This window comes from Oryx dammah, unplaced genomic scaffold, assembly GCF_014754425.2.
Source record: "Oryx dammah isolate SB20612 unplaced genomic scaffold, SCBI_Odam_1.1 HiC_scaffold_8, whole genome shotgun sequence".
In the NCBI taxonomy this organism is placed as follows: Eukaryota; Metazoa; Chordata; class Mammalia; order Artiodactyla; family Bovidae; genus Oryx; species Oryx dammah.
In genome coordinates this window covers 47,804,296-47,829,289 of record NW_024070192.1, presented here as the reverse complement: position 1 = coordinate 47,829,289, position 24,994 = coordinate 47,804,296, and the positions used below count along the sequence as shown (strand labels likewise).

The window sequence follows — 24,994 nt, the reverse complement described above, 5'->3', positions numbered from 1 at the left end:
TGAGAAGACGCAAGAAGTAGGACGCATAAAATAGCTTCCTAAAAATGTCTAACTATCTGAAAGCCAATTCTGCTGGCTTTTCCCAGAGCACAGAGGGCCTCGTTCCTGACCTCCACACTGAACTCCTTTCAGGGGTGAAGGTCAGAAGCTGCAATGATCATAATTTAATCTTTGCGGAGGTAGATGGCAAGTGCCAGTTTCCAGCTGGCAGGACCCCTTCATGATCATAAATTTGGGGGCGTGCCTTTCGTGACTATTTTTTCCCATGGTGTTGAGAATGCTCATTCCCAGGTCTGGCAAAGATTTCATTGATAGGCCATTCAATGCGCTGTTACTATAAAACAGTACCCTAAATTCTCTAGACCACCTGTCTATATTAGCCTCTTATGGTCCAGGAAAATATTCTCTCTTGTTCCTTCTTCCCATATCTATTAACACACAATTATAACTATTGATTTTATATGAAACTATTTATTATTTTATCAGAAGTTCAGTCACACATTTGATAATGTAAGAAGCAGCAATTTTGTAAAATAGGTGAAATACAAATGACATAGCTAGCAGTATTATTAAAGTCATAAGTAAGAATTAAGCCAAGAACTTCCATTAGGTGTAGTCCATGAAGCAACAGTTAGAACTAGACGTGGAACAACAGACTGGTTCCAAATAGGAAAAGGAGTATGTCAAGGCTGTATATTGTCACCCTGCTTATTTAACTTATATGCAGAGTACATCATGAGAAACGCTGGGCTGGAAGAAGCACAAGCTGGAATCAAGATTGCTGGGAGAAATATCAATAACCTCAGATATGCAGATGATACCACCCTTATGGCAGAAAGAGAAGAGGAACTAAAAAGCCTCTTGATGAAAGTGAAAGAGGAGGGTGAAAAATTTGGCTTAAAGCTCAACATTCAGAAAATGAAGATCATGGCATCTGGTCCCATCACTTCATGGCAAATAGATGGGGAAACAGTGTTAGACTTTATTTTTGGGGGCTCCAAAATCACTGCAGATGGTGATTCCAGCCATGAAACTAAAAGACGCTTACTCCTTGGAAGGAAAGTTATGACCAATCTAGATAGCATATTCAAAAGCAGAGACATTACTTTGCCAACAAAGGTCCGTCTAGTCAAGGCTATGGTTTTTCCAGTGGTCATATATGGATGTTAGAGTTGGACTGTGAAGAAAGCTGAGTGCCGAAGAATTGATGCTTTTGAACTGTGATATTGGAGAAGACTCTTGAGAGTCCCTTGGACTACAAGGAGATCCAACCAGTCCATCCTAAAGGAGATCAGTCCTGGGTGTTCATTGGAAGGACTGATGCTGAAGCTGAGACTCCCATACTTTGGCCGCCTCATGTGAAGAGTTGACTCATTGGAAAAGACCCTGATGCTGGGAGGGATTGGGGGCAGAAGGAGAAGGGGACAACAAAGGATGAGATGGCTGGATGGTATCACCAACTCTATGGACAAGAGTTTGGATGAACTCCAGGAGTTGGTGATGGACAGGGAGGCCTGGTGTGCTGTGATTCATGGGGTCACAAAGAGTCGGACACGCCTAAGCGACTGAACTGAACTGAACTGAGTGTATCCCAGGTCGTTTGACTTAGACTGTTCTCTACCAATCCATACCTTTCAGGCAAATTGTATTTTGGCATTGTCCATAAGACACACAACCCAGTTTTCTAGTGTTACTACATTGATTATCTTTAATATGATTTAATTCCTCCCAACATAGAGGAGACTTTACACTTAAATTACATAGCCTGGTGTTATCTAAAAAAACCCATCCCATAATTGTGAGAAATTTTATTCCTTGGCTGAAACTTTGCTTGTTGCTCTGATTTAGTTTGAGAAATCAGACAGAAGAAAACTCATATTTATGGCCAGGGTCAGAGCAGACATTATTAATTGGCTAGGTGAAATGATTCCATCTAGTGATATCAAAGTGATCTGAACATGACTATAATTTTTTGAGGTAAATTTCATCAGGGCCAACCAATTAAAGCCCTGGAGTGGAAAAATTCACCAAGGAAACTCAGAAGTAGTAGACATAAGTAACTGGGCAGAAACCCAACAATTGGATTGATTTCTAAAACTAGCATGGGATCAGGCCTATGACAGAAAACCATTTGATTCATATTCAAGGGTCCAAGAAGTCAAGAAAATCTTATACATGATCATGCAAATCAGGCTGAGGATCTTGGGGGAGCTGTCTACTTCTGAGAGTGTCTTCTTCTCGTCCTGGTGTGAGTGGAGTTTCTCCTCTGTTTGAGAGTCACTTTAAAGTAATTTTGAAGTCAGTCTTTCTCTCTATAGGCAAGTCCAGTGCAAGGGCCCTTTGTGAGTGGAAATTAATTCAAGAGTCAATCTCTTTCAGTTTCACTGTGCAAGAGATAAGAGTGCCTTAGCGACAGATAAGGGTCCTTCCATCCAAGTTGGAGGTAGTCCTTTAAATTATGTCTTTTCCAGTATACATACTCCCCTGGTTGTAAGTCATGGGGTATATGATACAGTTTAGCGCTATGGTCTGAAAGTTCTATTTATCCAGAAGTCCTTTCTATAAACCTTCTTGACAAAGAAGCACTTTTTCAAAAGCATCAGAATAAAATCGTAACTGTCTCTAATGACAAAAGACTTAAGAAGGCATCTTTAAAATCTGATTACAATGCAATTGACAAAGTAAATTGATTGCTTCTGTGACAGACAACACTTGCAGATAATAACTAGAATTATGATCAATAACATTTTACCAGGACACGTCAGAATTTTTGGAACTTCATATAATTTTTAGAATGTTTATATTAGTAACATTTGCCGTACAATATAACCTAAGGCTATTTATTACTCATTTGGTAATACTTTCCATGTAACTTAACATACCAAATGAACCTAATAAATTTAATAAATCTCTCTGGGATGTTTCGGGGGCCTGTCAAAGCATCCCAAAGTTAGCTAGAAGTCAAGAGGACGTCATTAGAATTTGATTCAGGAAGTTTTGCTAAAAATATCCCAAGAGATTAGAACATTGTCAGATAGAATCATAGATCACTGTGCAACTGTGGTTATTCACTTAGCCAGCGCTGGTGGGTATGTAAGTTAGCTTGCTGATATGTTACAGTGAGCATAAACTGAGGCTCAAGGTCTGCTGCTGCTGCTAAGTCGCTTCAGTCGTGTCTGACTCTGTGCGGCCCCATAGACGGCAGCCCACCAGGCTCCCCCATCCCTGGGATTCTCCAGGCAAGAACACTGGAGTGGGTTGCCATTTCCTTCTCCAATACAGGAAAGTGAAAAGTGAAAGTGAAGTCGCTCAGTCGTATCCGACTCTTCTCGACCCCATGGACTGCAGCCCACCAGGCTCCTCCATCCATGGGATTTTCCAGGCAAGAGCACTGGAGTGGGGTGCCATCGCCTTCCCTGGAGGCTCAAGGTCTAGTGGAAGTCAACTCTGCCATCTTGGCCCTAGTTGGTTCTCCCAGTATCATCGTATCCTGTGGGTGTCCTTCTTTTAAACGTTGTGCCCTGCCCTCTTCTCTCCTGTTTCATTCCCCCCTCAGAAACTTTACTCCCGCACTCTTACGGGAAACAGAAGGGCATCAACACTGCCTGTGAAGGAGAGAAAATCTCTGGGTGCCTGATCTAGGGGCTTCAGGGGTAGGACAGCTGCTTGTTTTAATCTGGATGGGCTGGAATTCTCATGTAGCCATCATCTTGATGTGGAACTGTTGGAAGTGCTTCCATAACCTTTCTATGAACCTCTTAATGAGGAAGTGCTTTTTGAAACAGCATCAGAGTACGAATGTGAATGTGAATGTGTTAGTTGCTCAGTTGTGTCCAACTCTTTGCAAGTCCATGGACTATAGCCCACCAGGCTCCTCCATCCATGGAATTCTCCAGGCAAGAACATTGGAGTGGGTTGCCATTCCCTTCTCCAGGGGTTCTTTCCAACCCAGGGATCAAACCTGAGTCTCCCACATTGCAAGCAGATTCTTTACCATATGAGTCACCAGGGAAGCCCACAAAAGTGTCTATAAAGGATAACAGACTTAAAAGGCATGGTTAAACATCTGATTACAGTGTAATCAATAAAGAAACTTGGTTACAGTAACCAGAATTATGAATGATTATATTTAACTTAACATATTGGCACAGTGGTAAACAATCTGCCTGCCAATACAGGAGACACAAGAGATATGGGTTCAATCCCTGGGTCCAGAAAATCCCTGGAGTAGGAAATGGAAACCCACTCCAGTATTCTTGCCTGGGAAATCCCATGGTCAGAGGAGCCTGACAGGCTACAGTTCATGGGGTCGCAAAGAGTCAGACACAACTGAGCTCAAACAAGCACAAGCACAAGAACCAAATAATCCTAGTTAAATACTCCTCTTTACAACTTGTTGTTTTTCAGCTGCTAAGCTGTGTTTGACTCTGTGATCCCATGGACCACAGCACACCAGGCTTCCTTCTCCTTCACTACCTCCTGGAGTTTGCTCAAACTCATGTCCGTTGAGTCAGTGATGTCACCCAATCATCTCATCCTCTGTCACCCTTTCTCCTCATGCCCTCAATCTTTCCCACCATCCGGGTCTTCTCCAATGTGCTGGCCCTTTGCATCAGTGTCAGCATCAGTCCTTCCGATGAATATTCAGGGTTTATTTCCTTTAGGATTGGCTGGTTTGATTTCCTTGCTGTCCAAGGTACTCTCAGGAGCCTTCTCCAGCACCACAACTTGAAAGCATTAATTCTTCAGTGCTGAGCCTTCTTTATGGTCCAACTCTCACATCTGTACTTGACTACTGAAAAAAATCATAGCTTAGACTATGGTTAGTTCTATACTTGCTATCATTGATCAGTTCACGAAAATTCAAGATCTAAAAGGAAAAATCAATTTTAAAGTGTAACTCACAAAATTTTTGTGTACCTGCCTCTGGGTGCTAGTGTTCAGAGCCTACCACTCCATCCCCAAGACCATTCCTAGCCTTTGTCAGTAAAGTAATGTCTCTGCTTTTTAATATGCTGTCTAGGTTTGTCATAGCTTTTCTTCCAAGGAATAAGTGTCTTTTAATTTCATGGCTGCAGTCACTGTCTGCAGTGATTGTGGAGCCCAAGAAAATAAAATTTGTCACTGCTTCCATTTCTTTCCCTTCTATTTGCTGTAAGATTGCCGGGAGAAATATCAATAACCTCAGATATGCAGATAACACCACCCTTATGGCAAAAAGTGAAGAGGAACTAAAAAGCCTCTTGATAAAAGTGAAAGAGGAGAGTGGAAAAGTTGGCTTAAAGCTCAACATTCAGAAAATGAAGATCATGGCATCTGGTCCCATCACTTCATGGGAAATAGATGGGGAAACAGTGGAAACAGTGTCAGACTTTATTTTGGGGGGCTCCAAAATCACTGCAGATGATGACTGTAGCCATGAAATTAAGACTCTTGCTCCTTGGAAGGAAAGTTATGACCAATCTAGATAGCATATTGAAAAGCAGAGATATCACTTTGCCAACAAAGGTCCATCTAGTCAAGGCTATGGTTTTTCCAGTGGTCATGTATGGATGTGAGAGTTGGACTGTGAAGAAAGCTGAGTGCCGAAGAATCGATGCTTTTGAACTGTGGTGTTGGAGAAGACTCTTGAGAGTCCCTTGGACTGCAAGGAGATCCAACCAGTCCATCCTAAAGGAGATCAGTCCTGGGTATTTATTGGAAGGACTGATGTTGAAGCTGAAACTCCTATACTTTGGCCACCTCATGTGAAGAGTTGACTCACTGGAAAAGACTCTGATGCTGGGAGGGATTGGGAGCAGGAGGAGAAGGGGATGACAGAGGATGAGATGGCTGGATGGCATCCCCGACTCTATGGACATGAGTTTGAGTGAACTCCGGGAGTTGGTGATGGACGGGAGGCCTGGTGTGCTGTGATTCATGGGGTCACAAAGAGTCGGACACGACTGAGAGACTGAACTGAACTGAACTGAACTGAGCTGAATGAGACTGGATGCCATGATCTTAATTTTTTTTAATATTGTGTTTCAAGCAAGCTTTTTCACTCTCCTCTTTGATTCTCATCAAGAGGTTCTTTAGTTCCTCTTCACTTTCTGCCTTTAGAGTGATTTTTCCTGGCAATGCTGGTTCCTGCTTATGACTCAACCAGGCCGGTATGCAAGATACTTCAGAGGCCTTCTAAATTATCCCAAATTTACTTGGAAATCAAAAGAACTTTAATTGAAATTTGGTATTTGGGACACTTGTCAAAAAGTTTTCAAAGCACATGGTCAAATAAGATCTTTAGTCACTGTGAGACAATACTTATTCCTTATTGAAAGTAACAAGAGATTGCAAAAGCAAAGCAAATCATTTAGAGGCAAATAAACACAATATCTGTTGTCAAAAGCAGTATTTCTAGAATACTTTGGAGGGAGAAACCAAATCCACTCTTGTTCTAGCCCATTCCTAACAAAATCCATTTACCCAGCTAAATTCAATCCAATCTTAGAAAATCCTGATCATACACAACTCTTTTTAGTACTTTTTCATTCCTCAGTCTACTAGGACTTGTTCCCTCAGGGTCAGAAAGCCGTTTGATCAAGCTTGCTTTTACTACCTGTATATGCAGAAAAAACTAGTTTTGAAACCAGTTTTTAAGAGTTTTATCTAAACTAACTTTATCTTATGTCAAAACAAAATTGGTGACCACACAATGTTACTGTTAGGTAAAAGACGACCAGGTACACCAAAAAATGTCTAACGGGCTTTAATGGCGAAGCGCTCCCGGGTGGGGTTCCCGGACGAACGGGGCAGGTCGAGGGAATCCGCAGGGAACTGCGTTGGGAGTTTGTTTATATATGCACGTCTCGAGGGATGGCTGGGTTAGCAGATGGGAGTTTGGATAGGCTGCTGGTTTGCGGAGTCGCGAGCTGATAGGTTTCTCTATGCGGCTGAGGCGGGGCGGCTTATGCAGCTGAGGCGGCATGGTTCATGCAGCTGGGGCGGCATGGTTCATGCAGCTGGGGCGGGGCGGCTTTAGCTGGCGGAGTGTGCTGTCCTTGGTCCCTGGCGTCTGGGAGGCTCCCTCCGTTAGGGACTTCCCCCGCCGGCGGGGGAGAGGAGGGGCGGCCCATCATGGCCCCCGGGGTCCGACCTTACAGTTACCCCATGTCACAAGGCAGAATGGCCATCACAAATCACAACACAGAACTCAAAGTATAAAATACACACAGATCCGGCTGTCCTCATCAAACATTTCCTAAAATGAGAGATTGCAGTCTCTCAGGAAACCTCCTTCAGAGACACGAACTTCAGACCCAAGTATGAACAGAGTATATGGAAATATCTCAGGTCTTCAAGATTTCAAAGGGAGGAAAGGAGGCCACGTTGAAAGAAGAGGGGGGTGGTGGAGGAACTAAGGGGGTGCCCTTACGGACACCTGCTGGTCACTTGCAGATGCCAAGGTGTTATGAGACTTTCCCCTGGGCTTCCAGGAAGGGAGGATGGGAACCCAACACTACCAGAAACTAGAAGCCAGATACCAGACCTGAACCAGAGTCAGAGTTCTCTGCCCACCAGAGGTGATCAGACGTCAACCCTCAGATCAGGCGGAGGTCCTTCAACCAGACTCCTGTGTCCAGGACCAGGACCGAAGAAAAAAATAGGAGGATAGGAGGGATAGAAAAGAGGAAGAGAGAGGGAAGGGGAAAGAGGTCAATAAAGTCTCCTGTTCCTTCCCTGGTCAAGGCACTCTGGCCAGTCTTCCACATCAGGAGGAGACTGGGGACAAAATGGCCCCAGTTGTGGCCCCTGGGTCTGGTCCACCAGTGGGTGAGCTGGTCTCTGAGTACCCCAAGGGGTCAGGATGTCAGTTGTAGTGAAGAAGAGATCCCACCAGAGTCGCCGTCTGTTGCAGGAAGGGAAACCTCTTCCAGGGTCTGAGAGTGGGCTCTTATTTAACATTCAGAAACGAGTTATCTGAGGAGGCACAAATGCTGACAAACCAAGAGTCATTATTGGAAAAGGACACCTAGATACAGAGCCGGAAGGCAAGAGAACCCAGGGAACTGGCTCCCAATCTCAGATTTTATGGTAATGGGGTTAGTTTCTGCGTTGTCTCTGGCTAATCATTCTGACTCAGAGTCCTTCCTGGTGGTGCATGCGTTGAACAGCCAAGATGGATTCCAGTGAAAAGGATTCTGGGAGGTTAGCAGGACATTTGGACTGGCATGTCATCTCTCCTTTTGACCTTTCCTGAATTCTTCCAGTTAGTGGTAGCTTGTAGTTCTGAGTTCCTTACCAGTACCTCCTGTTGTAAGATAACTCATGCAAGGGACTACTGTTTTGCCTGGCCAAGTCGGGTGGCTCCTCTAACACTGCCATTGGAAATTCCACATCAGTGCTCCATTGTGGGTTTGAAGTGTTTGCAAGGAATGACATTCTTTGAATTTCACTTTGAATTTCACTCTGTGACATGGGGATGCCCATGGAAGCAACTCCACAGGCTTGTGAGCCTTCAGTGAGATGATTCATATAAAGTACAAGCACAGGACCTGCCAGACAATTTCATGCTTAATAAGGTCAAGTATTGCCATTATTATTGTACAGAGTCTTTCTTTAATAACCTTGCAGCATCTGTTCTTGCAATGCCTATTCAGCAAGACATTACAGGCCTTAATTATGCTTTGCTTCATATTGGAAACTCAAAGTACTACAATAACAAGCCGATTGTATTGTGTTATACAATTTCTCTAGTTAAATTCCTTTTCTGTGCTGAGTATTCACTGCCTCATATTCCCAACTGAGATACATCCAAAGGGGAGGATGGGACTAGAAGCTTCAACTAGTTCATTAAAAACTTAAGAGGGGAGGGATAAATTAGGAGGTTAAGATTAACAGATACACACTACTGTATATAAAATAGATAAACAGCAAAGACCTACTGTATAGCACAGGGAACTCTGTTCCATGCCTTGTAATACCTGTATTAGTCACTTAGTCATGTCCAACTCTTTGCAACCCCATGGACTGTAGCCTGCCAGGCTCCTCTGCCCATGGAATTCTCCAGGCAAGAATACTGAAGTGGGTGGCTAATCCCTTCTCCAGAGAACCTTCCTGACCCAGGGATCAAACCCTGGTCTCCTGCATTGCAGGTGGATTCTTCACCATTTGAGCCAACATCTATAAAAGAAAAGAAACTGAAAGAGAATAGACATTTGTATACATGTATAACTAAATCACTTTGCTGTACACCTAAGACTAACACAGCATTGTAAATCAACTCTACTTCAAGAAAAACATAAATAAATAAAATTTTTAGAAAATTTAACTTAGGAAGCAAGGCTACAAATGTACTTGATCAGTATGTGAGAAATCCACGTCTCCTTTGCTGTGGAAGGAAGTGTAGATTGTATGGTCTCTTTTTTTTTCCTTTCAGCTTTATTGATATATAATTGACATACAGCACTGTACGTGTTAAAGGTATAAAACTTAATAATGTGACTTACATCCATTGTGAAATGATCATCACGATAAGATGAGGGGACATCTATCATCTCATAGAGATATAACAGTGAAGAAATGTAAGAAAATGTTTCTGCTTGTGATGAGAACTCTTAAGATTGTCTGTCTTAACCACTTTCCCTGTGTACATGTAGTGGCCTTAGTTATTTTTACATATTGTATATTATATATAGAAGCATTACAATGTATATAATACACATTCACAGCAAATTATTTGATAACCAAGAAATCCCCAAATCTGCTAAATGTCAAAATTTGAAGTTTGGTTAAATAAATTATAAACCATTCATATAACAGAATTTTAGATAGTGGTTATTTTTTAAAAGAAAAAGAGGTTACTAACCTAGAAAATGCTCCAAGACATAACATTACATGAAGAAAGCAAAACAATGCATATAAATATTTCTGCAAAATAAATATATTTATATATATACATATATATGTGTACATAAAAGCATAGGAAAAGGGCATGGAAAAATACATAGCAAATTGGTAATATTGTTACTTCCTGGAAGGTTACGTGGGCTATATCTGTATTGTTGGAATTATTGACCACAATCAGGTGTTTGTTGTGTGAAAATGAACTTTGACAGATTATGTTAACTCAGTGGTAGTGATCAAGTCCAGCTCACTTTTTGAGAGGGATTCGAGAGTCCTCTCTTGCCAACAGTGCTGCTCCAAACTCTCCTGCAAACTGTTTGGAGCTGTCCAGCCCTGGCCCCACAGTCACGGCTACAAAATACAGCATCCTGGGGTCCAGCCAGCCATCTTGGGTTTGGATCAGGGCTTCCCCTTTGCTGTGCTGCATGGGGCCATTGATCTCCACCCCAGACTGAGCTTTGTCCCTGGGAACCCTGGTCCCTCCTTCAGACCCAGGAGTCATTCCTGGGGGCTGGTACCCTTTGAACATGCTGAGATTCCCAGATGCTAATGTGAGCTCTCTGCCTGAGATGGACAGGCTGAGTCCTCCTTTCTTGGCTGGCTTAGCCTTTCTCTGCTCTTGGGTAGCAGGCTTCCCCACAGGAGGTCCTAAGGTGCTTATCTGAGCTCTGACCACCAAGGATTAAGTCGCTTTCTCTTCATTCCCACGGTCATTCAGCTTTTACCTGCATATGCCTCTCTCAAAGATTTTGTAATTGGGATGGGGAAGTGGGTGGGCTCCTTCCACAGGCCCATGAGGAGGCTTTTGTGTCTTTCTCCTGTAGTTCTGCTCATGTAGGTCACCCACACAGCCTTCTCTCCAGGAACTTCTTGGCATGGAGCAGAGTAGCCTCAGAGACCACCAGTCATCAAGATAGACCATGTCTCTCAACTCTCAAGGGCTCCAGCCAGCTTGTGATCTCGCAACATCCATCCCCTTACATGACTGATTTCACTACCATTATGGTCCCACCCTCATGCCTAGCAGAGGCTCCAAAGCACACATTTACCATCCTTGTGTAACTGGACCTGCTAGAGACCCCAGATGGGCCCTGACAATGCCTAGCTTCATAATTTCAGCTCTCACTGTGAAATTCTAACTTACATGGAGAAAATTCTTTTCTTTGACCACGGCTCCTAAAGGCACCAGGGAAACCAGAGCCAAGCTGTGATGGAGCAATGAAAGAAAGGCTAAAAAATGTTCTCAAACTCTCCGGTTTGGTATTTGCATATCCAAGAAACCATTCCCTAGTCTGAGCAAACAGTTGTGAAATAGAACAAAGAAACTAGAATATCCTGGGACACTCCCTTGAGAGCTTACATTTTAATACTCTTCCTGTTCTACTGCCTCCCACCCCACCCTCCTTTCGGTGACACTGAGAGTATAAATTATAGCTGGGCTCTGCCCCTGCACCACACCAGAGGCCAACATGAAGACAGGCACCGTCTTTGTTCTGCTGGCTTTCATCGTCGTGGGGCTGGAGGTCACCTGGGCTCAGGTGTCTCTTGTCAAAGGTGAGGGTGCTGAGGGGACCCTAACCGACAGCAGAGAAGTCTCAGAGCCCAGGGTTAGACCTGAGGGTGGTTTTGCCTGGAAGCAACCAGGTCCCCTTAGCAGAGTGGGGAGTTGGCATTGATTAGATGCATTTTCTTTGATCTAAATGAGCACTCATGCTGTGTGTCCCATTCTCCCTATCAGACTGGGTTGGGTCTGATTAGAAATTGGGGGTAAAGGGTACGTTTTCTCTCTAGTTAGGACCTGTGCCTTGTGTATGGGACCCCAGAGGAAGTCGGGGGACAAACGGAATGTGTGAGGCAGGGGATGGTGATCTCTGTAAGGAGAGGCTTTTCTAGAATCTTCTTATAAGGTGGGAAGAAGAAAGTTGTGACTGTGCAGGTTTCTTATCTTCTGAGACCCTGCAGCCTTCAGAGAAAGGAGAGCATTCTCCTAAGGCCCAGACTGTGGGCTTCATGAGAGAGGAGCAGTGGAGGCTCGGGGAGGAGTCCAGAGCACCAAGGAAGCAAGGGAAGAGGCAGCAGTCCTGCCTGTGATGGAGGCATCAGGCCTCCAGCGTCCGTCCTCAGGGCTGTCTCAGTGACTGCGCCACACGCCAAACACCATCCTGTGTTTCAGGACGACAGAGACCTGGATTCTGCCCAGAGGTGCCCAAAGGTACTGTGGGAATTTGTGTTGAACTGTGCTCAGGAGATGATTCCTGTCCTCAGGGAGCGAAATGCTGCAGCAATGGGTGTGGTCACGTCTGCAAAACTGCTGTCTTCAGAGTGAGTACAAGTTGGTCAAGAGCTGGCCAAGGGGTGCACACAACTCCCCAGTGGACCTTGCTTACATGTCCACCGCACAGGAGAGTCTGGAAAACTCCCAGAGAAAGGGGCTCGAAACATGGCAGAAGGACAGCTGGCCACACTACCTGAGGCTTTGTCCTAAAAGAGGAGGCCTCTCCCAGGACAACGCTGATGGGTTCAGTTGAGACAAGTATCCATGATACAGATTCACAGGTCATTCTTAACCAAGGTTTTCTCACTTTATTTCTCCTTCCTCACCAAAGGGATTTAACTCTTCCTGGAAAATGGAACATCCCGGGAGGAGGAAGGAAGGGAAAGGGAATCCCTAGGGATTGAGTATCCCCTGTGTCAGGCTTGCACCCTGCAGGAATTGAAACAAAAAGACAGATATACCTGGATAAATGAGACAGACATAGATAAACAATCTAAATGTAGGGTGACCAGTGCTTTGCACAGATTTCTCGTACAATCTGTGGGAGAAAGAGAAGGGTTATGGGCTTTGCCTAGAGGGAGAGAGATTGGGAAAGCTGTCAGAGAGTAGAGAACATTGAGCGAGCAAATACAGGGTGCAGAAAGTTAGCAGGAGGAAGGCAGGGCAGTTGAGACGGTGGGAGGAGTATGGGTCTTCCATTGGAGACAAAGGAAGTGGTGGTAGTAGGAAGGGGTTGCAGCATCTCAGGGGGATGGTGGAGGGTCATCCATGCCAGAGTCCAGTGAGGAGAGAGAGCTTCCTGCTGAAGGGTTTGGTAAACTGCTGGATGTTTCTAAGCACAGATAATGTCATGATCAAAGTTGTATTTTCAGAAGGTTGGCTCTGGTGGCCATGGGAAAACTGGACTGGACAGTTATTGAGCATGCCTGAAGAACAGCACCTGAAGAATTCTTATGAATCCACAAATTCAATGCTTGGCATAACAAGACTTCCATATCCATTCTTTGCTCTTTCCTTTGCCTGGAATTGTAGCCCTGGGGGATAAAGATCTAAAATGGTGCAGGGGCTGCTTTCTAAAAACACTTGTGTTCAAAATAAACTAAATCTGTGCATAGTTTGGGCTATGTCTGTCTTTCCATTTAGGCATTCTGGTGGATCTTCTTTGACTAGAAGGTCCATATGTGTGCTCTGCAGTCGGCCCATGAATAGGCACTCAGAAAACCAATAGATCAGACTCAAGTTCCTCCCAGCTAGCTCCTTTCCTCCTTCCGCATCTCTGTCTCTGGACAGGGCAGAAGGCTCGAGAATATTTTCTCAAGCGTCCTGTGAAGATGATTTTGTCAAACAACAAAATGAATGAGTATGTAGCACCTAGTAGGCCGATTGCAGCAGCTTGTATTAGGGCAAGACTCCAGAGGAATAGGTGCGGGAGCAAGGGTGGGGATACCCCATTCTAAGGCAGTACACCGACATCTAGCAGGATGCCTAACTCCAGGAGAGCCATCCTGTTCCCTGGGATGTGGGTGACATGAATTGGAAAGTGCCAGCTGCTATCTTAAAGTGATTTGAAGTTAGGATACAGTTAGGAGATAAACTCTGAGGATGTAACCTTCCATTCAGACTTCCCTGAGACATAAGCTAAATCTTAGTCTCCCAAAGATTCTGACAAAAATGATGGCTGGGACTGGCTTTCTCTCTCCCGAGAATCGAGTTCTCAGTTCATTTCTTTCCATCAAGATTCCTCCAGTTGGCCTGATGAGTGTGAAATGTGGTCTTCCATGTCTGTGTCTCCCTGTCACCAACCCTGCTCTTGTACATCTCATAAGCCCAATGTCATGTGGCCTCACCTGTCTGTGCAGAGGAACGAAGGCATATTGGCATTGAAATCTTCTGTCACCGTCTGGTCATCCTCATCCCAAACCCTTCCAATCTCCTTTGGTCATTTATGGGGGTTCATGAGCATACCTCTAAAAAGTTTCCAGTCAATTCCACCATTTACCTGCCATCTGATTGCCAAAGTATGACCTTCCCTGGCAAAGATACTGGAGGATGGCCTTCTACAACTTCCACTTAGGTTTCTCCTCTTCAGGTAGTGCAGATACCCCTAGAAAGTTGTTTGTGCTTTTTAGTAAACGTCTCCTTTTTCTCACCTGCATTTAAACTGCCTTTATATCTAAGGGAAAACTCTATTTCTCCCTATAGAAATTGATAAGGCCCAGATAATACAAGACTCACGTTCCAGATTTGGAACTCAGCAATACTTCCAATTCAGTGTCAATTCTCCAAATTGGGGCAGAACTATGCCCCATTTTAGCAGAAGGTGACCAGAGCCATCTCCTCCCAGTACTCTGAATTGAAACTGAGCAGAACGCTTTGAGGGTCCAGAGTACAAGTCTTCTCTGTGTCCCCTGTTGTTTGTTGGGTATATGCTTCATTCAGCCTCCCTGACCTTCTCTGAGTTCCATAGAGCATCACTCGCTAATCAGGGAAGGGAAGGGAAAAACAGGAAAGGAGCAGTCAAGGGTGGTACAGTCTTGAGGCAGGGTCCCAATTCCCTCTCAAGAAGCATCCATAACAATATCTTTGAGTTCTGCAGGAACTAAGGCCTTCAACCAGAAAGAGGATAACTTCAGGCTGAGTGCAAGATTCCTAGAGCACCACCCTGTTACCTCACCACCAGCCAATCAGAAGAAAGCCGTACACCTTGCAGTCCTCACCCCAATTCTGCCTTCTTTTCTTGAGTCTGGCTAAAATCATCCCTTTAGGCCTCCTGTTTGGCCCCCTGTCTATTTCAACTGATTATGAGGTTTGTATCTGACAGGGTCCAACAGTTTCAGGCCAAATCATTGTTACCACAAGGATGAATGCTGGTTTGGGACCCAGAATACCTCGTTTTGAATCAGGGGGAGAGAGATTTCTACCCTGCTAGGCAGGTCTAAGCCCACTCTCAGCAGGAAGTAGTTTTAGAAGAAAGAGACCTCTGCCCTAATTCCCAGAAAGAATCTGGAGTATGAAGTCTCTCAGCAGAAGTTGTTAGGAGAAATACTGACTGAAACTGTCCACCCTGGCCAGGAAAGATAGTAACCACTTCCACGAGTTGTCTTACAACAAGAGAGCCTGGTAAGGAACTCAGGATTAACAAGCTGCCATCAACATGAAGATTTCGGAAAAGGTCAAAAGGAGGGAGGAGATGCCTGTCCAAACATCCTGTCAACCTCCCTAAATCCTCCTCACTGGAATCCATCTTGGCTGAGCAATGCCTCCACTATCAGGAAGGACCCTGCGTTGGAATGATTAGCCAGAGACAATCTGGAAACTAACGCCATTACCATAAAACGCGAGACTGCAAGTCACATGGCAGAGCAATTCTCTGGTTTCCTTTACCCTGCGGTTCTCCCCCCGGGTGCCCCTTTCCAATGAAGTCTCTGGCTTTGTCAGCACATGTCTCAATTCATTTCCAAGTGTTGGACAAGAGCCCACTCTCAGGCCCCGGAAGGGATCCCCTTTTCTGCAATGGGGGGTCCTGAAAAATCCCCAAGATGCTTTTCATGCACCTGGAAATGAGGAGCAATTTAACTGTCTGGGTAAAACATTATTTCTTCGTGAAAAACAAAACTAGATGATGCCCTTATAAAAAGTGACTTCGGGGACTGGAGTGACAATCACACATGTGAGGATCCATTAAATTCTCGTGACATATTATCATTTGAACGCATCAGGTGTCTGCAGCAGCCATGAGGCATAAACGAACAATTAAGTTAGAAGACTGAGTGGAGACCTTGGGAATTCCTAGATGCTCTGTAATTGAGCAGGATCTTAGGGAGCCGTCCTGGTACAGAACCTTCCCCCCTCCTCCGCTTTAGCTCTTCTGAATTGGATACAAATTAGTGACTAAACAACGATGGAGTACCCAGATGATAGTACCTGATGCACCTTCCTTGAGTTGTTTTACACAAGCTAAAATCATCCCCAAAGGGAATAGATCGATTACTTAATGACCATGAGCACATAGTCCCCAGGCCTACAGGAACCTTGGGATTGACAATGTTAAACCCTGTGACACCCTCACCATCAACCAATCAGAGAAATGTGCATGAGTCAGTCACACACCCTGGGACTCTCCTCACCTTGCCTTTTAAAAAGCTTTGCTGAAACCCATCAAGAAGTTCAGGTTTTTTGAGCACTAGCGCTGCAGTCCATGGGGTCGCTAGGAGTCGGACACAACTGAGCGAATTGACTTTCACTTTTCACTTTCGTGCATTGGAGAAGGAAATGGCAATCCACTCCAGTGTTCTTGCCTGGAGAATCCCAGGGAAGGGGGAGCCTGGTGGGCTGCCATCTATGGGGTCACACAGAATCGGGCACGACTGAAGTGACTTAGCAGTAGCAGTGTCCCAGAATTCTTTGTGTGGCACCTTACAATAAACACTACACGTTCCTTCACAACAATCCAGGCTGCATTCGAGAGAGAAGACTCAAGTTTTGGTTTGGTAACACTCAGTCTACAAAACCCACCCATCAATACTTGCAGCCATCAAAGTTTTATTCCTAATTTTTTTCCAGAATGGCATATGAGATGCCTGTATGTTCAGACTCCTAAATTTGCTGAAACTCAATTATTCCTGGAATTTCATATTCCACAGAGTCATTTCCCATCCCTGCCAAATCTTTTAAACATCCAACTGCTGCTCAGCCCCCTAGCCCCAGATCTTGTTCATGTTGCATCTTTGTCATCTTTGTCCTGTTTTATGAAGAGCCCAGAATGAACATTAAGACATAGTGTTCATAGCATGAGACCTTACTAGGTTCGAGATAATGAAATTTTAAAAGTCAGATGGCACAGACCTGACCATCTCCTTAACACCTATGGGCCTGCTGCCTTTCTGCATGGCTTTAAGTGTGTAATAGATAATATTTGGAGGGATTCACAACGTGTTCTCCGTCTCGCCCCTGCTTCCTTACACTCACACTGTGTCAACTTCAAGTTAGGTTTTGTTTGGGACAAAATGAGGACTGCAGCCCAGGAGACGGCACCTCAGACAGCTCTGAGAAACTGCTCCAAAGAGACAGTAGGGGAAGGTCAATATATATGATTTTGGTGAAGGGGGAGTTCAATGCAATTAAGCACTCACTTTACAAAAGGTTTCCTGCTGGTCATGAGGAGCTGATGTCATCATGAAGGGATTTAATCCTTTTTTTTCTAGGTGGCTCTGATGGTAAAGCATCTGTCTACAATGAGGGAGACCCGGGTTCGATCCCTGGGTTGGGAAGATCCCCTGGAGAAGGAAATGGCAACCCACTCCAGTACTATTGCCTGGAAAATCCCATGGATGGAGGAGCCTGATAGACTACAGTCCATGGGGTCACAAAGAGTCGGACACAACTGAGCGACCTCACTTCACTTAGATATGAAAAGATGCAAATGTTGGGATCATGAAATCAGTTCCTGAAAATATCTAGCTATCTAAAGACTTGTTCCACCAGATTCCCTGGAGCACAGAGTGCCTCACTCCACCCTGAACTCCCTCAGCGGGTATTGAGGGTCAACAGCTGCAGCAGCACAGGGTTCCACCTCCTCAGAGGCAGAGGCAGATGGCAAATGCCCTTGTTGCTGTTGTTCAGTCACTGGCAATGCTCTTGGCAAGTGCCAGTTTGTAGTTGGCAATCAATCGGGCTTCCCTGGTAACTCAGCTGGTAAAGAATCCACCTGCAATGCGGGAGACCTGGATTCGATCCCTGGGTTGGAAAGATTCCCTGGAGAAGGGAACGGCTACACACTCCAGTATTCTGGCCTGCAGAATTCCATGGACAGAATAGTCTGTGGGGTCACAAAGAGTCAGACATGACTGAGCGAACTTTCACTCACTGACTCAAGCAATCAATTATGGACCCAGACTCACTGGCCTTGAGGGAGGGTGGACTCAGCTTAGAGAAGCAAATCAACTGAGTTCCTCAGCAGGATTTCCTTGCGAGTCTGCATACTAGTTCCGAAAGCACAGGTTTTCCATTTCAAGGTCTGGGATTTGGGATAGAAAAGGATTTGGGTGGAGGTGAGAGGATGGGAATAATGCCGAGCCCCCAAAGATAGTTTGAAGGTCGTGTCAACTACAAACCAGCGCAGGTGGTAAAGTGTCTGCTTGCCAGTGCAGGAGACTCAAGAGACTTGGGTTTGACCCTTAGGTCCGGAAGATCCCCTGGAGTAGAAAATAGCAACCCACTCCAATATTCTTGCCTAGAAAAGTCCACAGACAGAAGAACCTGGCAGGCTACCGTCCTTGGGGTGGCAAACAGCTGGACATGACTGAGCACATATATGCACACGCTTAAGGGCATTTGCCATCTGCCTCTTGCAGGAATGAATCCCAGCTGCTGCAGCTGTTGATCTTCGACACTCCCTGAAGGGCGTTCAGGGTGGAGCACAGGAGCGAGGCACTTTGTACTCCAGGAAAACTGGTGGAACAGCTCTTTAGATAATTAGATATTTTCAGGAACCGAATTTTATGATTTCAATCCTTGCATCTCCTCACCCTTTATGATGACATCAGTCCCTGGTGACTAGCAGAAAGCTTTATGTAAGGTAAGTGTTTGATTGCATGCATGCCCCCTTCGCCAAAATCATATATATTGAGCTTCCCCCTCTACTTCCCTGGAGCAGTTTCTCACAGCTGTCTGAGGTGCTGTCTCCCAGGCTGCAGTCCTCATTTTGTCCCAGATAAAACTTAACTCACACCTCTCAAGTTGTACATCTTTCTTAGGTCGGTGGTCCAAAAAGTGTCAATAGAATAAATTAATGAAAAATAACTAGTCACACATGGACACACATAAAGAAATACAACAATGATAAAAAAAAAATAACAGTAAGTTCTAAAAGTTTCAGAGAGAAAACCATGACTGCCTGTGAAACAATCAGATGAAGTTCAGACTTCTCAGCAGCAATTCTAACCATCAAGATGATGAAAATATATTCTCAAAGCATAAAGAAAATATTTATGCATTGAATATTATATCCAGGTAAGTGATCACTTAAATGTGAGGACAAATTAAGATAATCCTCAGGCATCTGAGGCCAAAAAGTCCTTTTTTGAAAACACTGTTGAAGTAAATATTTCAACAAAGAAAGGAGAAAAAGTCAGAAGGATGATTCAGATTTACGGGGAGTAAGGGTGAGTTTCAGTTCAGTCGCTCAGTCGTGTCCGACTCTGTGACCCCATGAATGACAGCACGCCAGGCCTCCCTGTGATCACCAACTCCTGGAGTTCACTCAGACTCACGTCCATCGAGTCAGTGATGCCATCCAGCCAGCTCATCCTCTGTCGTCCCCTTCTCCTCCTGCCCTCAATCCCTCCCGGCATCAAAGTCTTTTCCAATGGGTCAACTCTTCGCATAGGTGGCCAAAGTATAGGAGTTTCAGCTTCAGTATCAGTCCTTCCAATGAACACCCAGGACTGATCTCCTTCAGAATGGACTGGTTGGATCTGCTTGCAGTCCCAGGGACTCTCAAGAGTCTTCTCCAACACCACAGTTCAAAAGCATCAATTCTTTTGCACTCAGCTTTCTTCACAGTCCAACTCTCACATCCATACATAACCACTGGAAAAATCATAGCCTTGACTAGAAGGACCTTTGTTGACAAAGTAATATCTCTGCTTTGAATATGCTGTCTAGATTGGTCATAACTTTCCTTCCAAGGAGTAAGCGTCTTTTAATTTCATGGCTGCAGTCACCATCTGCAGTGATTTTGGAGACCCCCAAAATAAAGTCTGACACTGTTTCCACTGTTTCCCCATCTATTTCCCATGAAGTGATGGGACCAGATGCCATGATCTTCGTTTTCTGAATGTTGAGCTTTAAGCCAACTTTTTCACTCTCCTCTTTCACTTTCATCAAGAGGCTTTTGAGTTCCTCTTCACTTTCTGTGATAACGGTGGTGTCATCTACATAACTGAGGTTACTGATATTTCTTCCGGCAATCTTGATTCTAGCTTGTGCTTCTCCAGGCCAGCGTTTCTCATGATGTACTCTGCATATAAGTTAAACAAGCAGAGTGACAATATACAGCCTTGACATACTCCTTTTCCTATTTGGAACCAGTCTGTTGTTCCATGTCCAGTTCTAACTGTTGTTTGCTGACCTGCATATTGGTTTCTCAAGAGGCAGGCCAGATGGTCTGGCATTCCCATCTTTTTCAGAATTTTCCACAGTGTATTGTGATCCACACAGTCAAAGGCTCTGGCATAGTCAATAAAGCAGAAATAGAGTTTTCTGGAACTCTCTTGCTTTTTCCATGATCCAGCGGATGTTGCCAATTTGATCTTTGGTTCCTCTGCCTTTTCGAAAACCAGCTTGAACATCTGGAAGTTCACGCTTCACGTATTGCTGAAGCCTGCCTTGGAGAATTTTGAGCATTACTTTACTAGCATGTGAGATGAGTGCAATTGTGTGGTAGTTTGAACACTCCTTAGCATTGCCTTTCTTTAGGATTGGAATGAAAACTGACCTTTTCCAGTCATGCGGCCACTGCTGAGTTTTCCAAATTTGCTGGTATATTGACTGCAACACTTCCACAGCATCATCTTTCAGGATTTGAAAGAGCTCAACTGGAATTCCATCACCTCCACTAGCTTTGATAACAGTGATGCTTTCTAAGGCCCACTTGACTTCACATTCCAGGATGTCTGGCTCCAGGTGAGTGATCACACCATCGTGATTATCTGGGTCATGAAGATCTTTTTTGTACAGTTCTTCTGTGTATTCTTGCCACCTCTTCTTAATATCTTCTGCTTCTGTTAGGTCCATACCATTTCTGTCCTTTATCGAGCCCATCTTTGCATGAAATGTTCCCTTGGTATCTCTAATTTTCTTGAAGAGATCTCTAGTCTTTCCCATTCTGTTGTTTCCCTCTATTTCTTTGCACTGATCGTTGAGGAAGACTTTCTTATCTCTCCTTGCTATTCTTTGGAACTCTGCATTCAGATGCTTATATCTTTCCTTTTCTCCTTTGCTTTTAGCTTCTCTTCTTTTCACAGCTATTTGTAAGGCCTCCTCAGACAGCCATTTTGCTTTTGTGCATTTCTTTTCCATGGGGATGGTCTTGATCCCTGTCTCCTGTACAATGTCACAAACCTCCGTCCGTAGTTCATCAGGCACTCTGTCTATCAGATCTAGTCCCTTAAATCTATTTCTCACTTCCACTGTGTAATCATAAGGGATTTGATTTAGGTCATACCTGAATGGTCTAGTGGTTTTCCATACTTTCTTCAGTTTAAGTCTGAAGTTGGCAATAAGGAGTTCATGATCTGAGCCACAGTCAGCTCCCGGTCTTGTTTTTGCTGACTGTATAGAGCTTCTCCATCTTTGGCTGCAAAGAATATAATCAATCTGATTACGGTGTTGACCATCTGGTGATGTCCATGTGTAGAGTCTTCTCTTGTGTTGTTGGAAGAGGGTGTTTGCTATGACCAGTGCATTCTCTTGACAAAACTCTATTAGCCTTTGCCCTGCTTCATTCTGCATTCCAAGGCCAAATTTGCCTGTTACTCCAGGTGTTTCTTGACTTCCTACTTTTGCATTCCAGTCCCCTATAATGAAAAGGACACTTTTTTGGGTGTTCTAAAAGGTCTTATAGGTCTTCATAGAACCGTTCAACTTCAGCTTCTTCAGTGTTACTGGTTGGGGCATAGACTTGGATTACTGTGATGTTGAATGTTTTGCCTTGGAGACGAACAGAGATCATTCTGTTGTTTTTGAGATTGCATCCAAGTACTGCATTTCGGACTCTTTTGTTGACCGTGATGACTACTCTATTTCTTCTAAGGGATTCCTGCCCACAGTAGTAGACATAATGGTCATCTGAGTTAAATTCACCCATTCCGGTCCATTTTAGTTTGCTGATTCCTAGAATGTTGACGTTCACTCCTGCCATCTCCTGTTTGACCACTTCCAATTTGCCTTGATTCATGGACCTAACATTCCAGGTTCCTATGCAATATTGCTCTTCACAGCATCGGACCTTGCTTCTATCATCAGTCCCCTCCACAACTGGGTATTGTTTTTGCTTTGGCTCCATCCCTTCATTCTTTCTGGACTTATTTCTCCACTGATCTCCAGTAGCATATTGGGCACCTACTGACCTGGGGAGTTCCTCTTTCAGTATCCTATCATTTTGCCTTTTCATACTGTTCATGGGGTTCTCAGGCAAGAATACTGAAGTGGTTTGCCATTCCCTTCTCCAGTGGACCACCTTCTGTCAGACCTCTCCACCATGACCCGCCCGTCTTGGGTGGCCCCACATGGCATGGCTTAGTTTCATTGAGTTAGACAAGGCTGTGGTCCGTGTGATTAGACTGACTAGTTTTCTGTGATTATGGTTTCAGTGTGTCTGCCCTCTGATGCCCTCTCGCAACACCTACCGTCTTACTTGGGTTTCTCTTACCTTGGACGTGGGGTATCTCTTCACGGCTGCTCCAGCAAAGCGCAGCCGCTGCTCTTTACCTTGGACGAGGGGTATCTCCTCACAGCCACCCCTCCTGTCCTTGAATGTGGAGTAGCTCCTCTCGGCCCTCCTGCACCCGCGCAGCCACTGCTCCTTGGACATGGGGTTGCTCCTCCCGACTTAAGGAGAGTCAAAAACAATTCACAGCAGCAGAGGTGCCAGCAACCAGATTGTGGCTGTGAGCTGAACTTGGCTATGTCCTCTGCTACCTGCCTCACATTGTTTCTTAATCTGTTCCTAAACCTGATTCACCAGTCTGTTTTTTCTATGAGCTGTGTAATAACAAAATTCCTGTTGTCTCAACTTAGTCAGAATTGACTTCTTTTGTCTGTATCTAAAAGGGCTTAATGTGGGTGGAAACTGGTGTCAGGAGTGGATACAGGGCAACTATGCTCAGGGAAATGGCAGGAATCTGGGTTTCATGAATTGATCTAGTTAGAAGCCAAAGGCAACGAGAATGTTGTTAGTCTCCTAGGATGGAAATCTGGCATTCCATGGTGAAACAGGTAATAACCTCCTAGATTAAATATTTCTAGGCATTTTATTCCTTTGGATGCTATTGTAGATGAAATTGTTTGCTTAGTTTCTTTTATGGATTTTTTATTGCTCATGAATTGTGTTGTGTATTGACCTGAACTTCACTGAATTTATTTTTTGCCTCTTGTAGAATTTTTGTAAATTCTTTGTAATTTTCTGTGTATAGAATCATGTCATCTTCAAATAGAGGTAGTTTTATTTCTTTTTTCTCCAACTTTTGTGCCTTTTATTTCTTTTTCTTGCATGATTTCTGTGGCTAGAGGCTCCAGTTGAATAGCAACAGTGAAAGCAGGAAGCCTTGTCGTTTTCCTGGTCTTAGAAGGAAAGCTTTTAGTCTTTTATGATGTTAACTATGAATTTTTTCATGAATTCCATCTATTGTGTTGCGAAAATTCACTTCTATTCCTAGTTTTCTTAGTATTTTTATCATTAAAGAGTGTTAGGTTTTGTCAACTCCTTTTTGTGCATCAGTTTAGATGATGATGTGTTTTTTCTTCCTTTATTCTGTTAATGTCGTGCATTACATTTATTGACTTTCACCACCAATGCCTTCATAAGATAAATCCTACTAGGTCATGATGTATAATCCTTTTACTATGCTATTGAAATCACTTGGCTGGTATTTTGTTTTTAGGACTTTTGCATTTATTTTTATAAGGGATATTGGCCTTTAATTTTCTTTTCTTGTAATGTCTTTATCTGGCTTTGATATTAGCATAATATTGACTTCATAGAATGAGTTAGGAAGTGTTTCCTCTTCTATTTTCTGGAAGACTCTAAGAATTGTTAAGAATTTTTATTTTTTTGCATTGCAGCTAGATAATATAGTTTATAACATCAGGAATAGGTTTTTAATTTCTTTGTGGCCTAGTACTTGTTTGATTTTTGTGAATGTCCTATAAACACTAAAAGAGGAAAAAAAATTGTCTTCTCTGTTGTTGAGTGTAAAGTTGTCTATTATCTACTAGTTCGAATTTGTTAACCTTTATGATTTAATTTGTCTTTATGTTTCATTATTTTCCTCTGTATTATTCATTAATTTCTGAGAGGGATTTGATAAAATGTCCAACTAAAATAATTTGTTCATGTGTTTCTTTTACTTTTATCAGTTATTTCTTTGTATATATGTCAAGTAATGTTTTTAGGAGTATGTGTGCCTGTGTTCACAATCATCTTCTTAATTTATCATTCCTTTTAACATTAAATAATATCCTTTTCCCTTTATATATTTGATATTAAAATGTTTTTGCTAAATATCAAAATTGATAATTCAGCATTCTTTTAGTTCCTATTTGTCCAGTAAAACTTCCATCTCTATAAGAAATACTATTAGGCCTTTTTCATGTGTTTCGAAAGCAGTATTTTGCTTGACTTAAACTCATGTTATTCAGTTTGGGAGGTCTTCTGTGTCGGGACCAGCCCAACAACGAAGCAACCCGAGGGAGCAGTGCCACAGAAGAATAAGGAACAATAAGACTCATTCCCAGGCAAAAGCCCAGATCCTAATCCTTGCATGCCTTTTATTGCTAACGTCTACTTCCTTGTGCTCTAGAGATATCTGTTTTTTTACACCCTCAGATCAGGGGATAAAGATATACAATGCACAGTCCTCAATGTCAAACCTTCAGGCCATTGATGATTGTGTTTAGCCCTTCAGCTAGTGACAACCTTTCTCAGCAAAACTCCCTCAAGGCTCTGGTTACCAGAACAGTCACTAATGGTTTTCCATCAGTCACATCAGTACTTCAACATATTGTTTTCAAGATGTTTTTCCATGATGTACTTTTTACTGCTCCCAGCCCTTC

General features: G+C 43.7%; 2 protein-coding genes across 2 annotated transcripts in view; one reads left to right on the top strand and one right to left on the bottom strand.

Annotated features, from left to right (window-relative positions):
* Positions 1-24,994, bottom strand: part of LOC120866391 (WAP four-disulfide core domain protein 18-like) — a 39,657-nt gene that overhangs the window by 5,464 nt on the left and 9,199 nt on the right. The window lies entirely within an intron of this gene.
* On the top strand, positions 11,324-13,277 carry LOC120866390 (WAP four-disulfide core domain protein 18-like). Its single transcript, XM_040244079.1, has 3 exons — positions 11,324-11,439; positions 12,059-12,207; positions 13,033-13,277. Exons 1-3 carry the CDS (start codon positions 11,355-11,357, stop codon positions 13,078-13,080), a joined length of 282 nt encoding a protein of 93 aa, XP_040100013.1. The 5' UTR covers positions 11,324-11,354; the 3' UTR covers positions 13,081-13,277.